The sequence below is a fragment of the Aedes aegypti genome, chromosome 1 (assembly GCF_002204515.2).
Source record: "Aedes aegypti strain LVP_AGWG chromosome 1, AaegL5.0 Primary Assembly, whole genome shotgun sequence".
In the NCBI taxonomy this organism is placed as follows: Eukaryota; Metazoa; Arthropoda; class Insecta; order Diptera; family Culicidae; genus Aedes; species Aedes aegypti.
This window is the reverse complement of record NC_035107.1, coordinates 160,513,981-160,535,850: the sequence shown is the minus strand read 5'-3', so window position 1 is coordinate 160,535,850 and position 21,870 is coordinate 160,513,981. Positions and strand designations below refer to the sequence as shown.

At 39.7% G+C, this 21,870-nt stretch overlaps 1 protein-coding gene across 1 annotated transcript in view; it reads left to right on the top strand.

Moving 5' to 3' along the window:
• Nucleotides 1–603: 603 nt before the first annotated feature.
• Nucleotides 604–21,870, top strand: part of LOC110678898 — a 216,715-nt gene continuing 195,448 nt past the window's right edge. Inside the window, exon 1 of the mRNA XM_021852499.1 lies at nt 604–1,232. Within this exon, the coding sequence (XP_021708191.1) occupies nt 1,210–1,232 (23 nt within the window). The 5' untranslated portion in view covers nt 604–1,209. The remainder of the gene's footprint in view (nt 1,233–21,870) is intronic.

The following is a 21,870-nucleotide window of genomic DNA, read 5'->3' as shown; positions in this document are numbered from 1 at the left end:
AAAATATTTCCAGAGTGGTGAACGGCCCTCGAAAATAACGTCCCTAAAAAAAATATGTGCTTATTTCAGTACAAAGAAATCGTTTTGAAATCTTTTGATATTCTAATTTGTGAACATATAGACATTCGCCCTGTGCATGCCCTGAAATCTCATAATGTAGCCACATTTAGCAAATCCAACTGATTGGATTAGTTAGAACTTTTAATATGTAATTAATTACATGTGTGCTACGACTGCTGGGTGGATTGAGCATGCAACATGTTTCTCTTTCAATAACTCTATGCTCCAAACATCAATCCCCACGCCGCCGACAGCGTCATCATCATCATCATGATTGGATCATCGTGAGCGGACGCAAACCTCGCAAATACCGTATAGTGGGGTAACTTCCAACGACTGCATCCAGAGACATAGATATCTACGGTCGAATACGTTTTCGAGGAAAGCAAATGAAGCAAATACAGTGAGAAGAGATTGACTAAAACTCCAACTCCTTCTCGGTGGTCATTTGTTGGAATGGAGATAGGCATGCTCGGTACCAATATGCCTAGTGAGCGGATTGAATGGTCCACTGGGTTCAGAGTTGGGTTCGTTCTCTCTGGCAGTTAACCAGCCACCGTAGATGTGCACTTCTCGTCTTGTTGGGGCTGTGTTGTTATACTTGGATGTTGTGGTCTGAGGATCAGCTCGTAAATGAAAATTCACTCGGAAGACAAAAAAGCACATCAATGTTCAGTCTTGGCCTGTCCGTCGACCATTTATGACGTGTTTTTTCACTTGATGTGCGCATTTCGCGTTTCCACTGCTTTTTAGAGCCGGCATTTTTCCGACCATACCATTCTGCATACAACAAGAAGTGTGTGAAGTCTCGACTCGAGGATTTCTGTAAGAGATGTTTGTGCGTGCGTACATATGAAGAAAGGTGAAATCCAAGGGTGGACGATAATTGTCTAACCTGTTCTAATCGCGTAGTGAGGCATTTTTGTGGGAAACTATTCAAGTGGATTGATTCTTCCTAATTTTGGGAGTGTTTACCGATTCTACGTTCGCCTGCACTAGAATCAAAAATTGTGACGAAGAATACGAAAGTGTTTATCCCCAATCAGGTGCTCACAGTTTCACATACTGTTCATCGTGCGTAGTTGCATCGGAAACCTGTTCCATTGAAGTTTACCTAACGGATCGGTCATTTTAAAGGATTTGAACAAAATGTTACTGCGAAATGGCATAAGGTAAGTGAACACTGTTTGTTGAAGTCGTTTACCTAGATACTCTTTTTAGCAGCCGATTTGCATCTTCTGACGCATTCCTTTCTGCCATGAAACGATGCAGCATGATAACCAATATCTGCATAATTTATAATCACGTTGTTGTTTGCTAAATGGTATCCAGCAGCAGGCAGAAGAAGGTGATTAGGCGTGTTGCTCGCATCTCTGGCGACGTTGCCTGACGGCTGGTACGCGCCGTTTTTCTCTTGTCGGTACCATACTAAGGGGTCTGTTTAGTGACATGTTGCAACCTATAAAAAATACATACTGTTAGAATACAGGTTCGGCCCAAGGATATTTGCAGATTTTGTACAAATATGTAACTTTACACAATGACTGTTTTTCAATTCAATTTGATCTGTAAGCTTGAACGTGTTCAATAGCTATTAGCAATGATGAATTATTTTTCATATATTCTTAGTTTGATAATCATTTTAGATATATGGCTTATATCTTGTAATTTGTAGATATGAATTTTTAAAACATGTTATTTTGTGTATTCTTAAAGTTATCATTTTTTCATATGACTTCAATTTATTAAAACTTATAAAATTATTCACTAAGAATCTATTACCTTTGGAAAATCTTATCAAGGATATAAAACTATTCAATAGTGGAAAACATTTAATGGTAATACCTTAAAAATACGACCAGCCTCTAGTTCAAGAATCTTTTAGAATAGGCTACACTGCTTTCGAGATTTTTTAATAATCGAAATTATATTTGGTCGATTGTATAATATTTGCCAGAAAACTAACTGTTCCCCAGGATGAAATTTGCAACAAAACTATTCTCCAAAAAGCAGCACGGAATATTTTTTTTTGTTTTCGACAATTGCTTCAATGCTTCAACATTGGATATTCTATGAAATAATTACTATTTTGCTACGGAAGCAGCCTCATTGGGTATTTTGTTTTAGAAGTTCTTTTTTCATTACAACAAAAAGTTTATATTGGTACAGTGTACAACATGGCTGGCCAGAAAGTTTGCGTGAATTGTTCTTAAGACAAAGTTTTGATTTTATGTTAATAAGTGGATACAGACATTTTATATATTTGTTACATATGACTTAAATGCCCTCAATGAAATTTTTGAAAGTTTTATTTTGTAGTATAAGTGCTAGATATCGTCCTGGCGATTCTATGACATTTCCCGGAAAACCATTTCCCGGAATGCCATTTCCCGGAAATCATTTCCCGGAATGACCCGTTTCCTGGAAACCCATTTCCCGGAATGCCAATTCCCGGAATGCATTAAAAATAAACTTTCGCGGAACCCCAATATTCGTAGCGATTAACGAGCACCTGTTCAGCAAGATCCCAGCTAAGCATCGCAGGTTCCAATCCCGCCGGTCTTCTACTTTTGATGGCATAGAGTTTATTTGTCAATTGGCGAAGAATATTCTCAGTTAATAACTTTGGGAGTGCTAATATGAACATAGAGGATTCTATGACATTTCCCGGAAAACCATTTCCCAGAATGCCGTTTCCCGGAAATCATTTCCCGGAATGACCCATTTCCCGGAAACCCATTTCCCGGAAAGTCACTTCCCGGAATGCTTAAAAAACTAACTTTCGCGGATTTTGCTTTTTTTGCGGTTAAAATGTTAGATGCGAATGGTTTCCAAGAGCCCTAATATTCGTGGCGATAAACGCGCAACTGTTCAGCAAGACCACAGCTAAGTGTCGCGGATTCCAATCCCGTCGGTCGAGGATCTTTTTGAGTTCGAAATTTTTTCTACTCTCGAGTTCATAGAGTTTCTTTGGCATTTGGCGAAGAACGTTCTCAGTTAATCACTATGAAAGTGCTAATTTGAACATTTAGCCGAGAAGCAGGCTTTGACCAAGTGGGCACGTCATACCAGAAAAAAAACGGATATGATTCCCACGGTAGACACAACAAGGTAGGCTATTCCCACGTGTAAACAACGATTTTCCATCGTCAAACATGAGGCCTCGAGGATAGTAAAGGAGAGCAGGCCTTGCTTTCTTTTGCACTCATTCGAGTTTGCGATAGGAATGACGTCACTGCCAAATGTCATTTTTCGGAATATAATACCTTGCCTCTTTTTACCTTGATTCCTAAGATAAGACCTGCCAGGGCAAAATTCAAAAATGAAATCAATTGCCTGTCAAAAGATATCACTTCTCATAAGTCGTTTTGGCAAAGGCCTACTTCCACATTGTTTAGTTCAATTGCAACTGGGCACTTTGTTGGTATCCTAGCCGTGTTGCTAGTTGATACACGCTCAAAAAAGCGTTCTGGAAAACGTGAACTGTCAAAAATACACCGTAAACTACCATCATTGGTCACAGATACATGATATAGTTCACGGTGTATTTTTGCTTGTTGACGAGTTCACGTCTGCTGTTCACGGATACGAGAACGGATTTTTTTCTGTGTAGATTAGAGTTTCTATAAACAGTTATGAACTTTTGCATGGAACAATTTCATTTCAAATCTACTTGAATATAATGTTACCTGGTCTAACGAGTCCTTAAAATTATTATATGAATAATGATACTTGACATGCTTCAATTATAAAAATTGTGCTTATTTTCTCAAAAATATATTGCTATTTTTAATCGTAAATCAAATTCCTTAAATAGCTTGCACCATATAGTGCCCTAATTAAATGATACATGCTCAAAGAACCCCAAATTATGAGCCTCGGAATTTAAATTCGTTCATAAGAAAAGAAATTGTTAGCGCTGAATTCTATGTCGTAAAGGTAATCGGGTGGAAAACATCAGAGCAGCCGCAGCTGAGCTGTTACGTCCTATCCTAGGAATGATACCAATTAAAACACTATTACAGCTTAAAATTCATGCTAATGTGTCATTCTAAAGGTGGAAAAAGAGTTGAGGGGAGTGTCACAAGCCTTGCAAAATTGACAAGGGGGTAGTTGGCCAAATATGTCAAAATTTTGCGTGAAATAATTTGTGTATAATCCAATGACTCAACAGAATAACCTAAGTTCGAAAGAAGGGAAAATTTCTAATGTTTCATATTGCAGCCTTTTCGCCGAAAAACTTTCTGTCGGTTTAATTCGGAAGAATGGCAAATGTTCAAAAGAAGGGTGATTCTCTATGAGAATGACTGTAATTATGATTGGAATTCATGTTGATGGATTTGTTCATAACTATTATTATTTGTTCTAATGGCATATCACATTATTATTTGTTCTAATGTCATAACTAGAAAGAACAGCCTATGCATGAAAGAAGGGCAAATATTCTATGAAAATATAGACAGCATGCACAATAATAACTCTATCAGAATTACACGAAAATGAACCGGCCGAAAAGTTCCTCCCAAACACCACATAGATGGTACGGAGGTTTGAAATGTCTTAAGATTATTTGTTTACGTTAGTCTACAGTTGCAAACCTTTCGAAGGAATATGAGATCCAGAAAATTGGTCTACATGAGATATAAATAGACTAAACTTAACTTGCACTCGAATTGTTCGAAAAAAAAACTTACTCGTAAACGTTCTCGTTCTAATAAAAATCTAACCCAACCCTTAACGTCGCTCACTAACGGAAAATATGATGGATAAAATATTTTTTTCCGAGGTTTCACTTGAATATGTCTTATCAATGTGCTACTTAATTAGCCGGGAATACTGCTTTTGAAATCAGAATATCACATATGAGGACAACTGATAATCACATTGCCGGTTGGTAAGTTGTATAATTTTTAAATATTTTATTTCACCATAAGAAAGTGAGGATGCAATTAAGTATGATTTTCCAAACGATACATTAATGAAATATTACCACCAACCATTGGAGCTATGGGTGACTTTGGCCACCTTTTTTGATGCGTCTTTTCATGGCTAGCATGAACGTCAATAAACTAATTTATGACAATTTAGTGTCTATTTACAAAGTCTTTTTAAAACTTTCTACATTGTTTGCAAGATTTTGAAATTACTTTGCTGTAAAAATAAGGGTCCATATTCACCCTTATGGCTAACATTGGGCCCCCAGCCGACGGTACATCATTTGTGTAAACAAATTTTCTTCTTTGATTATTTTAATTACTCATGAATATCTTTCCGGGAAATGTGGTATTCCGGGAATCGATTTTCCGGGAAATGGGTCATTCCGGAAAATGTCTTTCCGGGAAATGGGGTATCCGGGAAATGATTTCCAGTTGAAACGTCATGCCAGAAAGAAATAATAGAAGACGATGATATCAATTGAAACACTATCACAGCATAAAGTTCAAGCTAGTGTTTTATTCCAAAGGTGCGGAAGGAGTTGAAGGAAGCGTCACAAGCCTTATAAAATTGACAAGAAAGGAGTTGGTCGAATATGTAAAAAATGTGCGTGACATAATTTGTGTGTAATCCAGGGTTGCAAAAAGTCATGAAATTCAAGCTACCAAGCAGAGTTAATCGCAGTCAGCGAAGCCAGTGAAACCGAAAGCTTAAGGTGCTGTAGGCAAAATGCCTAGAATGTAGTAAAACACCCGTTGCTAAAGGCAACCCAAAACTTCTGTAGGAAAATGTTCTATTTTCCGGAGCATATTTCCCCCATTTACAGCCTTCGATGACACTAATGATTTAGAAAATTCATGCACCGAAAATAGGTTACTTTATAAGATACACGTTTTAAAACTACTGTAGAAAGAAGTGCCACGTGAGTTTCGCGTCATTCAAGCTTGCTACTATTACCATTCGCAGCCCTGATATAATCCAATTAATCAATAGAATAACCTTAGTTTGAAAGAAGGGAAATTTTCTGATGTTCAATATAAGCAGTCTCCTCGCCAAAAATGTTTCTGTCGGTATAATTCGGAAGAACGGCAAACTTCTAAAAGAAGGGTGATTATTTATGAAAATGCAATAGCTTCAACAGGAATGTATGTTGATGGGTTTATTCATCAGTTTGAACATTATTAATTGTTCAAACAGCAAAACTCGAAAGAACAGCGTATGTATGGAAGAAGGGCAATTATCTAATGAAAATGTAAACAGTGGGACAAAAATAATAATAATAATACCAGAATAACTTGTACCGGGCAAAAATTTTCTCACATGCTGCTCAAAAATGGTGTAGAGGTCTTAAATGTCTTGAGATTATTTAGTCTTGAAGTAAGTCTACAGTTGGAGACCTTTCAAAGGGATGAAAGATCTAGAAAATTGGTCTACATCATAAATAGACTTAACTAAGCTTGGAATCAGATTGTTTGAAAAAAAATCCTAGCTGTTAAAAATTTCGATCCATTATAAAACCTCGAAATATTAAAAAAAAAAACTAAGAATATGTTGGATAAAATCATTAATATATATTTTTTCAAAATATTTAATAATAAAGCTAAAAGCATGTTTTCTGTTGCTAAATTATTAAATTTTTCAATAGTTTTATTCAACATGAAAAACAAGGATGCAATTAAGCATTGGAGCATCAATGAAATGTTACCGCCGTGCGGGGTGACTTTGATCATTCTTTTCGATACATTACGTGGCTGGAATGAAAGTCGAAAAACTAATCTTTGACAATCTAGTGACTATTTATAAAGTATTCTTAGAAATTAGCCCATTCTTTTCGTGGTTCTCATATTACTTTGCTATAAAAAATGGTATAGAACCGGAAATTACTTATTTTATTTACCATTGAGTAGCTTTCCGGGAAACGGGTTATTCCGGGAAATGGGTCGTTCCGGGAAATGTCTTTCCGGGAAATGGGGTATCCGGGAAATGATTTCCGGGAAACGTCTTTCCGGGAAATGGTATAGAACCCGTCCTGGCTGATATTCCGAACACTTGCAGTGATAATAAATCTTCGAGCTGTTTAGTGTAACACCTATAAGTAGGTGAAAACCCGAATTTAATTCTATACCATTTAATTCCACTAGAGTTTGTATCCTTTGACAGATACGCGTAAACTTGCAGTGAATTCAAATGCATCTGATGCATTTGTGGATATTTTTGAAATATCCAATTTATATGCAAAGTTTAACTATGAACCATTGAGTGTGGTGATAAAAATAAATATACTCAATTTTAACGTACAAAAAGTGTGGAGCAACATTTTACTTTAAATGCCGATCACTGTGTTCATTCTGTCTCATATTCCGAACATCTTGATTCAAATTCCGAACAGCACGAAGAAATTGTATTAAAATTTAAAATTTCACAAATAAATTTATCTGAGCTGTTTGAAGCCAACTGTTGCATTATGGAGACCATTACTTGAATTTTGTAGTGATGCTTTGCTATACTCAACGGATATCTAAAATTTTATTGAACCGGTTTCATGTATATTGTAATGTTGTTCTGATAATCGGACTTTTTATTGGACTGACAATAATTTTATCGCTATTGGAAAATATCGGACCAATTTTATCGATAATATTGGTATCTTCACAGTCCTAATTAGCACATTAAAATTGAGTTGCAATTGACTGTAATTTCCTGGCAACTTTCCAGCTCGCCATACAAAATCCGAGTGTTCGGAATATGAGTCTACTTGGAGTTTTTGGCAAAATAGTACTCAACATGATCTGACCAATTTATTGAAACGTCTCTCACGTTAAAAATATGTCTTCTTGAAGGTTTCAAATTAAGCTTTTTTGTATTATGTGGCAATTTTATAAAATTAGTTCTGAAACCATTTCAAGAAATTTTCTAGTTTTGCAAGCATCAAGAAAATATATTTCAGCGTTTTGCAATCTACTACAGATGACACGCAGGACTCCTTCTTTGGTGAAGATATCTGTTTCAATCGCAAACAAAGATTTTTGATATCCCTAAGATAACTCGGATTAGACACCTGCTCTTGCAGGACCTCTATCAGACTTAAAGTTGTGAAATTTCACCTAAAATGAACATTTTGACAAATAGCCTTCAGATTTGTTGATACAAATCAATTTCGTTATATGTACGTGGAAATTGCTGTATGAATACGAACTGTTCATTGACATTTTCGTTTCGTTGATGCAAACCATCATTTCGTTCAAATTAACTTTCTAACAAATTTTACTGATAAAGGAAAGCAAGCTGATCGGACGATACCTCTAGCTATCGGAAGGATTTTTATTTGATATTGGAGTAGGTAGAACCGTAGCTTTTGCATGAAAATACATACAAATTGAAAATATTTGTAAAATATTGTACTTCATCATCACAAAGATGATCCGTATTTTTTCTACCTCTTTTCATTTTTACTGCCAGTATGTCTATTTTTGAGAGTGATCAATTTCTATTCGTTTTACGGAATAACCACCACGGCTGTCATATTAATGATTTGCATTGGTTATCAATCACATGAATCATATCGAAGGCATTCGATATCCAGGTTTTACTGTTATTTGCTGCTGGTTCACGAAGTATTTTGTATTGGATTGATGAATGCTGTCGAATTTTGCTGTTATCACAGAGCATGATTTTTTACACATCTGATATAATATTTTGAAAAGCAATATATTATATTGTTAGGCAACCTAAAATTTTCCGAATTTCGTCTCATTTTTACATTTATTGATCGCTCCAACGCTACGGCCAGCCCTGGAGGGAAATTTACGCTTGTTTCTCTATGCAAGCCTAGCGAAAAAGTCCACCCAGGCTTCCGAAGGCACCTGCTCTTATTGGACGTACTTGGTCTGACCTGTGATCATATACGGATGCTGTACATATACGTGAACCATGAGCCGATAGTTACCGCAGCAAAAATGAAATTCGATTGCATTAAGAATTGATTGGTGGCGAACGTTTTTCCAAGAAAGATTTCTTCTTTCAGGTTCCGTTTGGAAGATTTGCAATGGTCTTCGGACGGAACATTCCGACCAACGTCCCTACATGCACGAAAGGGGCAGTCGGTCAGTTCAGTGCCTTTTATACATATAGTTTTTACTCTTTCTCTGACCATCCATCCGTTTTCGTTCTTATGGGTAAAGTTGTTCAATTCGTATGATTTATTCTTCTCTTTTCAGTGTCTTCTTATCGTTTGAAATTTTTCGCTTTTTTCGATACGTCTGCTGTTTTTCTCGTTTCCCGGAGATCTCGCATCCGTGTTGGGTTCGGCAATTTTATCGATACGCAAAAGTTTCATTTTTTCGACTTTTTGAAATTTTGGATTTGTTGTAATTATACCAATTGAATCGCTTTATCAGGCTTTGAAAGCAGTTTCTGATCATTAAAACTAAAATATTATTCGAACTGTTACGGATTTTTCCTGAGTTTTCAGATAATAGGATGCATGTAGCAATCTATGAAATAAATTTTTCACAAAGCAAAAATTTGGTGTAATTTTGCTTTGTATCTACTCAAAATATTGTTTGAAATGTGTTGTCCAAATATTGTTTGTTACACTTACAACACTTTGTTTGAAATAGTTGTCAAGTTATTTCTGATCAATGAATTTGAGATATTTCAGTTTAGAAATAAAAATACATTGAAGCAGTTTTAACAATTTTTAATGCATGTTGTAAGTATCTTAACTTAATCTTATCTGATCAATGGTAATACGAGTGAAAACTTTCTCAAATATATTTAACGGATTAGATTTGGACCCCTCGGCCACCAAATATCAGTATTATCATGCTACACAGTCGTGCTCGTTATCACAGAGGTAGAACAAGCCCCAACAAGGGAGTGACTATTAGGATGTACCAGAGAAATATCAATGCCCACAAAGTGAAGTGAACCTAGAATAAAAGACATAAGAATGATTGTAAAAGTAAGAGTTTAGACATTTTAATATTGCTGGAAAGTTACTGCAGGCAAGCGGCTACTGAGTGAACTATACTCCTTATGCTGTTGAACACATTTGCTATTATTTCTCCGTGGCAATTTCACGTTTGAAATATTATATAGAATTTATACACACCTTATAATTTACGTTAATTTGAATCATTTAAAGTTTCCATCAAAAAAGGATGAAATAATGTTTCAGAAACTTTAGGACAAATCGCAATTGATATTAAGGGGACAAAATCTGTCATCAATTTGAAAATTTTCAAAAGCAATTTTTTCGTTCAAATTCATGTAAATTTACATGACAATGTGTTCACTGTTCTCCAACCGAAACACAATTAACACATTTTCGTCGAATAAATTTCAGTTTTGAACAGAAAATCTGCTGTTCGATGATGACGATGACGGATCCTTGACGGCAAGGATCCTACTGTTTGAGATTTAAGCTAAGTATGCTGTTCCGCTCAAGGAAAGTAAAATTTTCTGCCCAAGAAATCGTCAAGATATTTCCTACAGTGAGCTCCATTTGAATTGACATTTCTTTTCAACTGCGTACTGCGATCAAAAAGAAATGCTTTTCTTGAGCATTTCTTGCAAGAAATTTCCCACGCATCGAGATAGGCGATTACTTTTCTGTTGAAGTGCATACTTCGCTTTAATGTAAAATCATAGCCTACCGCCGTACGGGGTGACATTAAGCCTAGAGGGGGGACTTTGGCCGCCTCCTTCGATGACTTTTGCATGGCTTTTAGAAATGTCGTTAAACTAATCCTATCTTATGACCATCTATTGACTATTTAGAATGCATTCTTGAAGCTTAACGTTCAACGCTTCGTCATCGTAATCGTCGTCATCATCGAAACTTCAAAAGCAGTTTTTCTGTTCAAAACTAAAAATTGTTCGATGAAAATGTGTTCACTGTGTTTCGGTTGGAGATTAGAATACAGTAAACACATTTTCCTGTATTTTTTTTTGATTTTGAAGGAAAAAACTGCTTTTGAAAATTTTGAAATCAATGACGGATCCTGCCCCCTTAACACATTGTTTTCATTATTCTGACATTAGCTTGCTGTGAAAATATTGGCCACCACGCACGATGGCACTGTTTAAACGTATTAAGAGTTGATAAATCGATAATGGCATATTCTTCAAGTAGATGAAAAAACCGAATTTAGTACTTTACCATTTAATTCCACTAGAGTTTGTATCCTTTGACAGATACGCGTATTTCGACCTCAACTGTAAGGCCGTCTTCAGTGTCGTGTACTAGACTCGACTTGAAGAAAACCATCGTATGCACACATTATATATTAACACTAGGTATACACGCAATTCCCTACCCATTTTTTTTGTAAACTTAAAATTTATGAGCTTTTAGGTACATTCCATCCCTCTTTTGTTGAAACTTTAAATGCTGAAAGGTACATCACGGGAACGATTGGTAGGTACCAAGTTGAATAGCCATGTATTGCCGTTGTCTCTGTTGAGTAGCGTCGTAGGTACTTGTTTGCAAATTTCCAGACTCTCCGCCACATCCAGTTTCCAAGGAGAAGAAACATTTCTCAAAATTTTGATATCGGCCGTCGTAATTGTATGTCCTTCTGAAAAGATATGTTCTGCCACCTTAGATTTAAAATCGTATGTCATCCCCTTGTCTATCGTCTTCTGAGCTTTTCCTATTTCCGCTAAGTGTTCCTTGAATCTAACCTCGAGAGACCGCTTTGTTTGACCAACGTAGACCTTGCTGCAGTGGGAACAGCTGATTTTGTAAACACCAGCCTTGTTTAGTGTGTTTACCGGATCCTTGGTAGAGCCTAACGAAGTCCTAAGTTGGTTGTCTCTGCTAGAAAATACCAAATCGATTCCGAAATTCCTTAGCTTTGGGCGGAGCTGTTTGCTGATGCCTTGCTTCGTTGTCCTGTTTTAATGGCCTTTGCTACGATGTTCCTCGTTGTGTTCTGGTCCTTTATTGGTACGTTGTGGATGATTGCTGTTTCCATGTCTACGATGATTTTCTCCACGTCAGGCTTCGTAGTCACCGCATATCCTAACCCCTTGTTGAGGTGTGTCAATTGTTCTGCTGTGAACAGTTGCGTCGAACGGTTAACTACGAAATCTTCAATGGGTTCTATAATCGGAGCAGGAACGCAGTTGACTTCCGTCGTCTTGGATCGCAGGGAGGCTAGTTTTTTCCGATGTAGCCTGTTCTTCCTGTCGGCTTCGCATTCTTCCGCTCGTTTAACCTTGGTCAGGAATAATGGGAATCCTTCCGGATATTCCTGAGCCAATTTTAAATGCAGAAAATAGCACTTCGTCGTCAGCTTGTCCAGTTTCGCAAAGTGGGATTTAATCGATGCCGTGATGTACTCTTTCTCTGCTGTCCACTTAATATGTTGTGGGATATGGGGGCCCATCGTAATCCTATGGCTAACGGGTGTTAGCTTTTCCTTCAGACACTTCTTCAGAAATGCCACGTCCTTTTGGGTGCTTAATTCGTCCTTTTGGGTGCTTATATTCTTCAAGCCGCAAAAATTTGCAAATAGCCTGAAATCTACATATTGTCTATGGAATTACTGCCGTTATACGCATTATGGTCCCATGTTACTTTTTGTGCATTTTAATGTTTTGCCATCATACAGTTTATCTTTACTTATAGTTTTAGAAATCACTTACAAAACTTTTTTTGGAAGCTCAATGACAAGCAAACCAAGTCGATTTGTCCCATTGTTGAAGTTCACGCATAAATGTCCCGCTACAGTTCACTGCGCAAATCTCGAACAAAATATTCAGTAACTGTTTTTAATTGGCTGTGGTTTTGTAAAATCGTTTTTAACATAATTTTCTTACGTTGGCTACAAGCTTGTGTGGAACACAAGCTCTTCTATGGCTTATGTTCTATGTATTAACGAGAAGCGTTCTTATTAAAATTTGCGTGCTTGACGTCAAATTTGATTTATCCCGGGAGTACTGAGGTAACCCCACTAAATGTACTTTTATCTAGAGTCCATGGCTCCCGGCGAATCAAACTCCATGATTTAGCAAACCAAGTCTAAAGAAGAATAGTTCAAGCGTTTTTGAAAGACTTTACCATATGCTGGGTTGTTCCGAATACCCAGTTCCCTGATGGAAGTCGCCATTATATTGGCGATTCTGAAACCTGGCTTGCGATATATCAATCTTCATGAACTTGCAATTCAAGTCTACAGATGGTTTGAACGTATTTAGACTACTTGATCACATACCGGATACCCAGTTCCACTAAATTGGCGGTTCTGAAACCTAGCTGGTGACGTATCAAACTTCATAAATTCCCAAGTAAAGACTAAAAAACGTTTTTGGATGACTTGATTAATTACCAGGTCGTTTACGCTGTTCTCCAGGGGAAGTGGCCATGGTATTGGCGGTTCTGAGACTATTCTTGCAACATATCAAACTTCATGAATTTGCAAATCAAGTCTAAGGAAGAATAGATCAAGAAATTTTTGATGATCTGGCCAAATATTGGGTTATTCCGGGTAACTGGTTCCCCGGTTCATGTGGCGAATATATTGGCGGATCTAAAACTTAGTTTTCGACTTATCAAACATCATGATTTTGCAAAACAAGTTCGAAGAAAGATGACATAGTTTGTAGATTTCAATCGTGAATTATGAGTTGAATATTTACTCCGCATAACAATCTTGAGATCGCAGATGAGTTTCTGACAAGCCTGCATCAAAGCGCAATGAAAATCATTAAAATTGTAAACACTGTTGTAATAAAATCGAATTTATTTTCTGTTCATTATTTACATAATGTGTTATTCTTAGATTACCTATCAAAATATTCGGAGAAAAATGCTTTCAGTTTGCTTTAGATCGATAAATATGCGTAAATGGTTTTAAAAGTATGGGATTTTTAAATAAAACGACCATAAAAAGTAAAATTTGTACCTAAAAATGCGGTTAAAACTCAAGATTTAGCACTCTTTTATATAAATATAGATTCTTTACCAAACCAATTTTTAACAAGCTTTTTACTGTACTTTTTTGCTGGGCGTAGAAACACCATCTTTCAGCAAATTTTGCCTTAAGGCATAAATCACTAAAGTGACCTAGTCTCAGAGAATGGTGGAATATTATTGATGTTTATAGAATTTGTTTCATGCGAAAAAAAAAGCTTAACTATAACGAACAGTTTTGCTTAGGAGTTTTTGGAAAAACTCGATTTAGTTCTTGAGCCAAAAGCATTTTGTAAGTTTTTATATTTTTATAACATTATAGAATGTTATCAATAAATAAAACGTTGTACTAATATTGTACTTATATCTTTCAATGACACGTTCGAACAAGTAAAACATATGACTTTAAATAATGTCCAGATTTGAAACCACTTGCCTGTAATTCCGGACAGTCTTTGTTCACAACATTAAATGCCTATTTACATCATATTTCAAAGCCACGATGTAATTAAATCCTTGAATAATCATCGCTTTCACTCTAATGTTACAAATACTAATAAAACAATACAGTTCAAGCACACTTTCGCTGATTGAATGATGTGTAATGTTTGTCACAGTTTTGTAAAGTTGAACTGCAAAATCAACATGGTTGCCAAAACGAATGACGGGTTACTTAGCCTTAACAGTATAAGTTATGTGTTAAACCATACATACGACACTTGAATTTAAATTTGCATCCGAAGATGCTGAACCTATAAGAGAATGAGTTATTGATTAGAAAAAAATGTACTGAAACCTAAATTTGCACGTTTGTTTTGGTGAAAATAGATTAGTTGAGTTTTGAAGCATAAATTCAAGTTTTTAGGCATGTGCAGCTATTTAATGTCTGAATATGTGGAGAAATGCTTTTATTTTTTTCAATTCTTGTACGTATTTTCAACTATCTGCTATAGTATATGAATGTTTGACTTTGTTTTTCAACTACCGTAATCCGGGGTATCATTGATCAGCGGGGTAACATTGATCGGAATGACTCATCTTGTAGAAAAAGCGTATCATCATTTATTGACCAAACATTTCCAAATCACGAATGGTGCTTCTCTTTCTTATATTCATAAGCTAATAAGAGTGAAGAATTTTGCGAAAATTGCGTTTACTTTATGCGTAAATTTGTCAACTTTTCGAAACAATAATTTCAATGGTTAAGGATGACAGTACCGAAGATTCATGTCTCACATAAATTCTGCAAACGATATGAGCAAGGAAAATGCGATTCTTACTAAAAATGGCATCGCCGAAAACGATTCCGTTGTCAAAACTTGCATAATTATTCTCAATTAGGAAACATCAACGAATTACTGTTAAGAATGTAGAATTCCCTTAGGAAACTGCCTACCTTTATGTGTATTCCGTGTTTCGAGATGTTTTTAATTTTAAAATAACTAAAAAAATAAACGACTTGTTAGGGCGTTTGGGCTTCATATTCGGCTTCAAAGACCACGATTTAAATAAGTAACGACATTTTCAATATTACCGAACGTTGTTTACATTGGTGATCAATGTTACCCCATATCAACTAAATCAAAAAATCGCTTAAAACATTTTTGAAAACATGCTTAATTCTTTCAAAAATTAAAATACACAGAAAAAAATCCGTTCTCGTATCTGTGAACAGCAGGCGTGAACTCGTCAACAAGCAAAAATACACCGTGAACTAGATCATGTATACGAGAACACTCATGGTAGTTCACGGTATATTTTTGACAGTTCACGTTTTCCAGAACGCTTTTTTGAGTGTGTACAGTATAAAGTTACGAGCTATGGGTGGCAGTACTTGTTTTAAAAATGCAAAATTTTCAACATTTGCATTTTCAAACGAAATTTTCAAGAAAAAAAAAATGATCAGTTTTACCCCGGATTACGGTACTAACAATGTTGGGAAAATGGGTTTTTGCCAGCTCTTTGAAAATCTGGACCAATGTACGCTTGGGGTCATACTACTTACTTATTTGGCTTTACATCAATTATCTTGATAAAGCTTCGCCAACAATATTTCGCCAATTCCCTCGGTTCATGGCCGCTTCTCTCCATCCTCGGCTGTGACCCACGCTCTCCAGGTCCTGGTGCACCTGGTCAATCCACCTAGCTCGCTGCGCCCCACGCCTTCTTGTTCTGACCGGATTCGTGACGAACACCATCTTTACAGGGTTGTTGTCCGGCATTCTTACAACATGCCCTGCCCAGCGTGTCCTTCCAGCTTTAGCTACCTTCACGATACTGGGTTCGCCGTAGAGTTGAGCGAGCTCGTGGTTCATCCTTCGCCGCCACACGCCGTTCTCCTGCACGCCGCCGAAGATCGTCATTAGCACTCGGCGTTCGAAAACCCCAAGAGCTTGCAAGTCCTCCTCGAGCATAGTCCACGCCTCATGCCCATAGAGGACTACCGGTCTTATGAGCGTTTTGTACATCGTGCATTTGGTGCGGGGGCGAATTTTTCTTGACCGCAGTTTCTTCTGGAGCCCATAGTAGGCACGACTTCCGCTGATGATGCGCCTTCGTATTTCCCGACTAACATTGTTGTCAGCGGTCAACAAGGATCCGAGGTAGACGAACTCGTCCACCACCTCGAAGGTATCCCCGTCTATCGTAACACTGCTTCCTAGGCGGGCCCTGTCGCGCTCAGTTCCGCCATCCAGCATGTACTTTGTTTTCGACGCATTCACCATTAGACCGACTCTTGTTGCTTCGCGTTTCAGGCGGGTGAACAAATCTGCCACCGTTTCAAATTTTCTCCCAATAATATCTATGTCGTCCGCGAAGCAAACAAATTGTCCGGATCTTGTGAAAATCGTGCCTCGATTGTTAAGTCCCGCTCTCCGCATGACACCTTCAAGCGCAATATTGAACAACAGGCACGAAAGTCCGTCGCCCTGTCGTAGTCCCCGCCGAGACTCGAACGAACTGGAGTGTTCGCCCGAGATCTCCACGCAGTTTTGCACACCGTCCATCGTTGCTCTGATCAATCTTGTGAGCTTCCCGGGAAAGCTTTTCTCGTCCATGATTTTCCATAGCTCTATGCGGTCGATACTATCGTATGCCGCCTTGAAATCAATGAACAAATGGTGCGTAGGGACCTGGTACTCATGGCATTTCTGGAGGATTTGCCGCACGGAAAAGATCTGGTCCGTTGTCGAGCGGCCTTCGATGAAACCTGCTTGATAACTTCCCACGAACTCGTTTGCTATAGGTGATAGACGACGGAAGAGAATCTGGGATAGCACTTTATAGGCGGCGGTTAGGATGGTGATTGCACGATAATTTTCACACTCCAGTTTGTCGCCCTTTTTGTAGATAGGGCATATAACGCCTTGCTTCCACTCCCTCGGTAGCTGTTCCGTTTCCCAGATTCTGACTATCATCCGATGCAGACAAGCGGCCAACCTGTCCGGGCCCATCTTGATGAGTTCGGCTCCGATACCATCCTTGCCAGCGGCCTTGTTGTTCTTGAGCTGTTGAATGGCATCCTTAACTTCACCCATCGTGGGAGCTGGTTGATTTCCGCTGTCCGCTGTGCTGACGTAGCCATCGCCTTCGCTGTCCTGACCTTCTGTGCCTGTGTTCTCTGCGCCATTCAGGTGTTCATCGTAGTGCTGCTTCCACCTTTCGATCACCTCGCGTCCGTCCGTTAAGATGCTCCCATCCTTATCCCGGCACATCTCAGCTCGCGGCACGAAGCCTTTGCGGGATGTGTTGAGCTTCTGATAGAACTTCCGCGTTTCTTGAAAACGGTACAACAACTCCATCTCTTGACATTCCACCTCTTCCAGGCGGCGCTTTTGTCCCGGAATAGGCGGGTTTGCTGTTTCCGCTTCAGTCTGTATCGTTCCACGTTTTGCCGCGTACCATGCTGCAGCATTGCAGCCCGCGCTGCATTTTTCTCCTCTAAAACCTCCTGGCACTCCTCGTCGAACCAATCGTTTCCTGAGCTCCGTTCCACATATCCGACAACGCTTTCGGCAGCGTCGTTAATGGCTGCTTTGACTGTCCTCCAGCAGTCCTCAAGAGGGGCCCTATCGAGCTCGCCCTCATCCGGCAACGCTGCCTCAAGATGCTGCGCGTACGCATTGGCGACATCCGGTTGTTTCAGCCGCTCGAGATTGTACCGGGGCGGGCGTCGGTACCGTACATCATTGATGACGGATAGTTTTGGGGAAATAGGTGCTACGAATGGCCATATTCTTGGAGGCGGCAAAATCTATCAGTCGTAGGCCGTTTTCGTTCGTCAGCCGGTGGGCGCTGAACTTTCCAATCGTCGGTCTGAACTCCTCCTCCTGGCCAACCTGAGCGTTCAAATCTCCTATGATGATCTTGACGTCGTGGCTTGGGCAGCGGTCGTACTCGCGTTCGAGCTGCGCGTAAAATGCGTCCTTGTCATCATCAGTGCTTCCGGAGTGTGGGCTATGCACGTTGATTATGCTGAAGTTGAAGAATCGGCCTTTGACTCTTAACTTGCACATTCGTTCATTGATCGGCCACCACCCGATCACGCGCCTTTGCATATCACCCATCACTATAAAAGCTGTTCCCAGCTCACGTGTGTTGCCGCAGCTCTGGTAGATGGTATGATTACCTCTAAACGTTCGCACCAATGCTCCTGTCCAGTCCACCTCCTGCAGCGCTACGATGTCGAAACCGCGGGTCTTCAGTACATCGGAGAGTATGCGAGTACTTCCAATGAAGTTGAGAGATTTGCAGTTCCACGTACCGAGTTTCCAATCGCTAGTCCATTTTCGTCGCTGTGGTCTTTGCCGATTGTTCCGGTCCGTATTCTCTCGTTGACGTTCCTGTGCTGATGTGTTTTTACGGTTGGCTTGCAGGGCCTGACACCAACCCCCTAGATTTCCGGAGGACCATTCCCCCTAAATGTTCGGAGGACCATAGTGCACAGTTTAGCTTAGAGTCCTTCTCTGGCACTCGGACGATGATCAGCCGCCCCTGACATGGGGAACAGACGCTGTTGTGACCCGCTCCTAATATGGAGTACAGACGCTCCAGGTTTGCAAAAGCAAACCCCCCTTCCCTGTCCGCATACGACCAAAGTTCCCACCGGGGGTTGGTTACCCGATCTTCCCCAAGGTTACTCGTACCCCGGCCAGTACCACGAGGAGGTAGGGATAGGAGTTGCTGGGCAAGAGGCTAAGGACCGCACAAAGGGGTCTATTTTATTCCTGCAGGTGCGCGAGGTACCAATGGTTCGCCATGCCCAGCCATTTACCGCGCCGCGCTTGGGGTCATATTGACCCCAAATTCAAATCGCTGTAACTTCGCAAAATACAAATGAGTTTTCATTTTTTCTATAGTTTTGAAAAGCGATTTTAAATTAGTTTTACTTAAAAAAAATATAATAAAATTCAAAAGGGTGCTGGTTTATCGCGGTGAGGGATCATTGTAAAAAAAGGTCCAAAAACAGCGAATATCTGATACTCAGAAGGAGCTCTATATAAAATTATACTTCTTTCGGTGAAGATTACCATCAGCGAGAGGACCAACATAGTACACAAGGATTATATCAATGATCAATATACTGAGTATTTGAAAGAATGATTACTTTATCAAAGTTGCTAATTGAATCAAGGACTATAAGATGCATGTCTGCTTAACTCAAAAACGGCCACTAGGAGGCGCTGGTGAGCATCAAATATTTCTAAATTATATCTCGCATAATTTGTGATCTCGCCCTAAAAGCCATTGGTAATCGAGTGTGTAGCTTGTTGTTACCGAACAAACGACCGGATTTACACGTTATTCAACAATGCTACGATGACGAGAAGATACTCCTTTAGTGGTGATAGTTTTCATCCTGGTCCATTCATATGCTTAGAAACAGAGTGCTTTGTGAAGCCCAAGCAGGACAGTTCGGTTTTGCGTCGTCCGATTGATTTAGCTGACGGATTCGCGCGTTTTCGTTGCCGGAGAATTTTTTCCCCCTGTTTTGGAGCGTCTTGCTGGGTAGTGCTTCGAGAAGCCCAAGCAGGACAGTTCGGTTTTGCGTCGTCCGATTGATTTAGCTGACGGATTCGCGCGTTTTCGTTGCCGGAGAATTTTTTCCCCCTGTTTTGGAGCGTCTTGCTGGGTAGTGCTTCGAGAAGCCCAAGCAGGACAGTTCGGTTTTGCGTCGTCCGATTGATTTAGCTGACGGATTCGCGCGTTTTCGTTGCCGGAGAATTTTTTTTTCCCCCTGTTTTGGAGCGTCTTGCTGGGTAGTGCTTTGTGAAGCCCAAGCAGGACAGTTCGGTTTTGCGTCGTCCGATTGATTTAGCTGACGGATTCGCGCGTTTTCGTTGCCGGAGAATTTTTTCCCCCTGTTTTGGAGCGTCTTGCTGGGTAGTGCTTCGAGAAGCCCAAGCAGGACAGTTCGGTTTTGCGTCGTCCGATTGATTTAGCTGACGGATTCGCGCGTTTTCGTTGCCGGAGAATTTTTTCCCCCTGTTTTGGAGCGTCTTGCTGGGTAGTGCTTCGAGAAGCCCAAGCAGGACAGTTCGGTTTTGCGTCGTCCGATTGATTTAGCTGACGGATTCGCGCGTTTTCGTTGCCGGAGAATTTTTTTCCCCCTGTTTTGGAGCGTCTTGCTGGGTAGTGCTTTGTGAAGCCCAAGCAGGACAGTTCGGTTTTGCGTCGTCCGATTGATTTAGCTGACGGATTCGCGCGTTTTCGTTGCCGGAGAATTTTTTCCCCCTGTTTTGGAGCGTCTTGCTGGGTAGTGCTTCGAGAAGCCCAAGCAGGACAGTTCGGTTTTGCGTCGTCCGATTGATTTAGCTGACGGATTCGCGCGTTTTCGTTGCCGGAGAATTTTTTCCCCCTGTTTTGGAGCGTCTTGCTGGGTAGTGCTTCGAGAAGCCCAAGCAGGACAGTTCGGTTTTGCGTCGTCCGATTGATTTAGCTGACGGATTCGCGCGTTTTCGTTGGCGGAGAATTTTTTTCCCCCTGTTTTGGAGCGTCTTGCTGGGTAGTGCTTTGTGAAGCCCAAGCAGGACAGTTCGGTTTTGCGTCGTCCGATTGATTTAGCTGACGGATTCGCGCGTTTTCGTTGCCGGAGAATTTTTTTCCCCCTGTTTTGGAGCGTCTTGCTGGGTAGTGCTTTGTGAAGCCCAAGCAGGACAGTTCGGTTTTGCGTCGTCCGATTGATTTAGCTGACGGATTCGCGCGTTTTCGTTGCCGGAGAATTTTTTTCCCCCTGTTTTGGAGCGTCTTGCTGGGTAGTGCTTTGTGAAGCCCAAGCAGGACAGTTCGGTTTTGCGTCGTCCGATTGATTTAGCTGACGGATTCGCGCGTTTTCGTTGCCGGAGAATTTTTTCCCCCTGTTTTGGAGCGTCTTGCTGGGTAGTGCTTCGAGAAGCCCAAGCAGGACGGTTCGGTTTTGCGTCGTCCGATAGAGTTTGTTGACGGTTTCGCGCGTGTTTTCGTCGCCGGAGATTTTTTTTTTTTTTTTTTTCCCTTTGTTTTGGAGCGTCTTGCTGGGTACGTATTTGGGAAGGCCCAAGCAAGACGGTTTATTTTCGGGACGCCAAGAAGTTTTGCTGTCAGTGTCAGTTTTGTGTTCAGTCGAGAATGGATGGCCAACTGGTGAGTTCGTTTCATGCTTATGATAACACATATTTTCTTGAAAGCGTAACTTTTATGTAATATTAAAACAAACTTTGTATGGTTTGTCACTATAGGTGTCGGCATTATGCTTTTTTCTTATACAATTTGAATATACATATATTTTTCTCTTTTTGACATTATTAAAAATTATCCTTTGAATTGTTCGACATTGTGAATGTTGACGTATTTTCTAAAACTTCTACCATATCGAGACAAAATGCACAGTAATACTCATATGTAATTTTCAAACAAACTATGTATGGTTCGTCACTACAAGTGTCGGCATTATTCCTGTTTCATATAAGTTAAAA